At 56.5% G+C, this 2,192-nt stretch overlaps 1 protein-coding gene across 1 annotated transcript in view; it reads left to right on the forward strand.

The window, feature by feature from the left end:
• Positions 1-1,005: 1,005 nt before the first annotated feature.
• ZKSCAN4 (zinc finger with KRAB and SCAN domains 4) overlaps positions 1,006-2,192 on the forward strand; it is an 8,054-nt gene continuing 6,867 nt past the window's right edge. The window contains exon 1 of the mRNA XM_004717404.2: positions 1,006-1,658. Within this exon, the coding sequence (XP_004717461.1) occupies positions 1,233-1,658 (426 nt within the window). The 5' untranslated portion in view covers positions 1,006-1,232. The remainder of the gene's footprint in view (positions 1,659-2,192) is intronic.

A 2,192-nucleotide genomic window follows, 5' to 3' on the forward strand; every position in this document is an offset into this window, starting at 1 on the left:
TAAGCTCACTGCTGCAGCTCCAGTGTCAATCGTCTTGTTGAGGATCTCCCGCTTTACCAAGCAAGATACTCATTTCCAGGGACTGGTCTGTCCTGAAACCATGTCCAAAGTACATGAGAGGAACTCTCCCCACCTTTGCTGCTATGGAGCATTCTGGCTGTACTTCTGGGATAGATTTGTTTGCTCTTCTGGCAGTCCATTGTTCTTTCAATATGCTTCATCCCCATCATGAATGATGATGCCATCCAACTAAGCAGTAAAGCCTAGGTTACGAACCCAGGCAGCCTGGACCAGTCTGTACCCCCGAGCTGGATTGAGAAGGCCAACTGGGAAGAAGCAGACAGGAGACAAACAGGAAGATGGACTTCCTGAAGGCAGGAAGAAGAGTGAATAGGTTGTCTGAGGGGTGACCATGGAAAGCAGAAGCCAGGGTTAGCCTTGTGGGTTACTGCTGCAAGAGAATCTCAGGGGCCTTGGGTGTGGTGTGCTGCCTGCAGTGTGTCGAAGGATGACCGGGAGGGGAGACTAACAGTTGGAGACCAGAGGACTTTCCATAATTTCTTCCCAGAAGGAAAGGACAGAGAGTGACAGAAACAGAGGCAAGAACCTACTGCTCGTTTCTGTTCCTTGGATGTTTCTGAGACGACTCCAGGTTTTCCTACCCAGAACTCACATTCTCTGGGAAGCCCACTCCCCAACTACACTCTAGTGTCAATGTACGTTAACTGTTGGAGCAAGGAGTGCTCAGGGAAAAGTGAGCGCTTCAGCAGCAGGTGCCCAGAACTGGACGAGCCCGCTCTACTCCTGACCCAGAAGCTGTCACCCCTCTTTTCTCCTGTCTGCAGCTGCCAGCCTTTGGGTGGGGTGGTGGACGTGTTCGCTCAAGGGTTAACTTGGGCAAAACCAACGAGAGGAACCTCCTAGACGCTCCAGGAAGTTGCATGGGACCCCACCAAAGCTTCCGGTCCCCCACCCCCACCCCCGCCTCGACTTCTCTTCCATGGTTGGGGGCTGGGGGGCTTTGGCTCGCGTCCCAGGCCCTCTTTGCCTGTGCCAGTTTGAGTGCGGGTGGCCGGACGAGCTGCAGCTGAAGCACGAATCGTAGGCACTCCTGGACTGCCCGGGGCGCGCGTGCCGCTTCCCAGGATCCCAGCGATTCCCCTTCTCGGGCATCCTCTGCCCGGACACAGGCTCCGAGCGAGGGTGGGGCCCGGGGGCTGCCTAGGTCCACGATGGCAAGAGAATCGAGGGCGAGCGTGGCCCTGGGCGCCCCGTCCATCGAGGAGCAGACGGGGCTCCTCGCAGTGAAAGTGGAGAAGGAGGAGCCGTCGGCCTTCGAGGAGGAGGCCTGTTTGCCCGGCCGCCCCGCGCCGGGTCCCGATCGCTCCCGCCTGCGCTTCCGGGGCTTCCGCTACCCCGAGGCCGCCGGGCCCCGAGAGGCGCTGAGCAGGCTCCGGGCGCTGTGCCGGCAGTGGCTGCGGCCCGAGCTGCGCAGCAAGGAGCAGATCCTGGAGCTGCTGGTGCTGGAGCAGTTCCTGACCATCCTGCCCGCAGAGCTGCAGAGCTGGGTGCGGGAGCAGCAGCCAGAGAGCGGGGAGGAGGCGGTGGGCCTGCTGGAGTATCTGGAGAGGCGGTTGGATGAGCCGCCGAGGCCGCAGGTAGAGAGAGGCTGGTGTAGGGTCTGAGAGCTGGGTTTTATTTCACGCCTCAAGTCTCAAGATCGGAGTGAGGGGGGCATGCCGTTTAGGCCCAGATGTTCCCCATCCTCAGTGCCGTGTACCTCTTTAGCAGTGAGGTCGCATCCCTGTGTGCATCCCCGAGAATAGTAGTTTTAAAGGCAGGGAGAAAAAGATAAAGGAATACAAAGAAAGTCCATTGTGGTGAAAGAGCAACATACAAAATTTGCGATCCTCCCCCCCTGAAATTAAGACAGTAAATATTAAAATATTTACTGTGTCATAGGTACAATCATTCCACCATGACTTGTGACTGGTATCCATAATCGGTGGAAATGAAACGTTTCACGTAGAGATGAGTACAATGAATTTTTATTTTCCTTTCCGTGTTACGCACCACATACGAAGGAGCCCATAGACTTCGGGGAGAAAGGCTTCCTCTTGTGAGCATTCCTTCAGGCGCTCAGTGGCCAGAGGAAAGCCTTCTAACCCAGGACCAGAAGGGAAACCAAGGTT

This window comes from Echinops telfairi, unplaced genomic scaffold (assembly GCF_000313985.2).
Source record: "Echinops telfairi isolate 266 unplaced genomic scaffold, ASM31398v2 ScPeMD7_7441;HRSCAF=8479, whole genome shotgun sequence".
Classification (NCBI taxonomy): domain Eukaryota; kingdom Metazoa; phylum Chordata; class Mammalia; order Afrosoricida; family Tenrecidae; genus Echinops; species Echinops telfairi.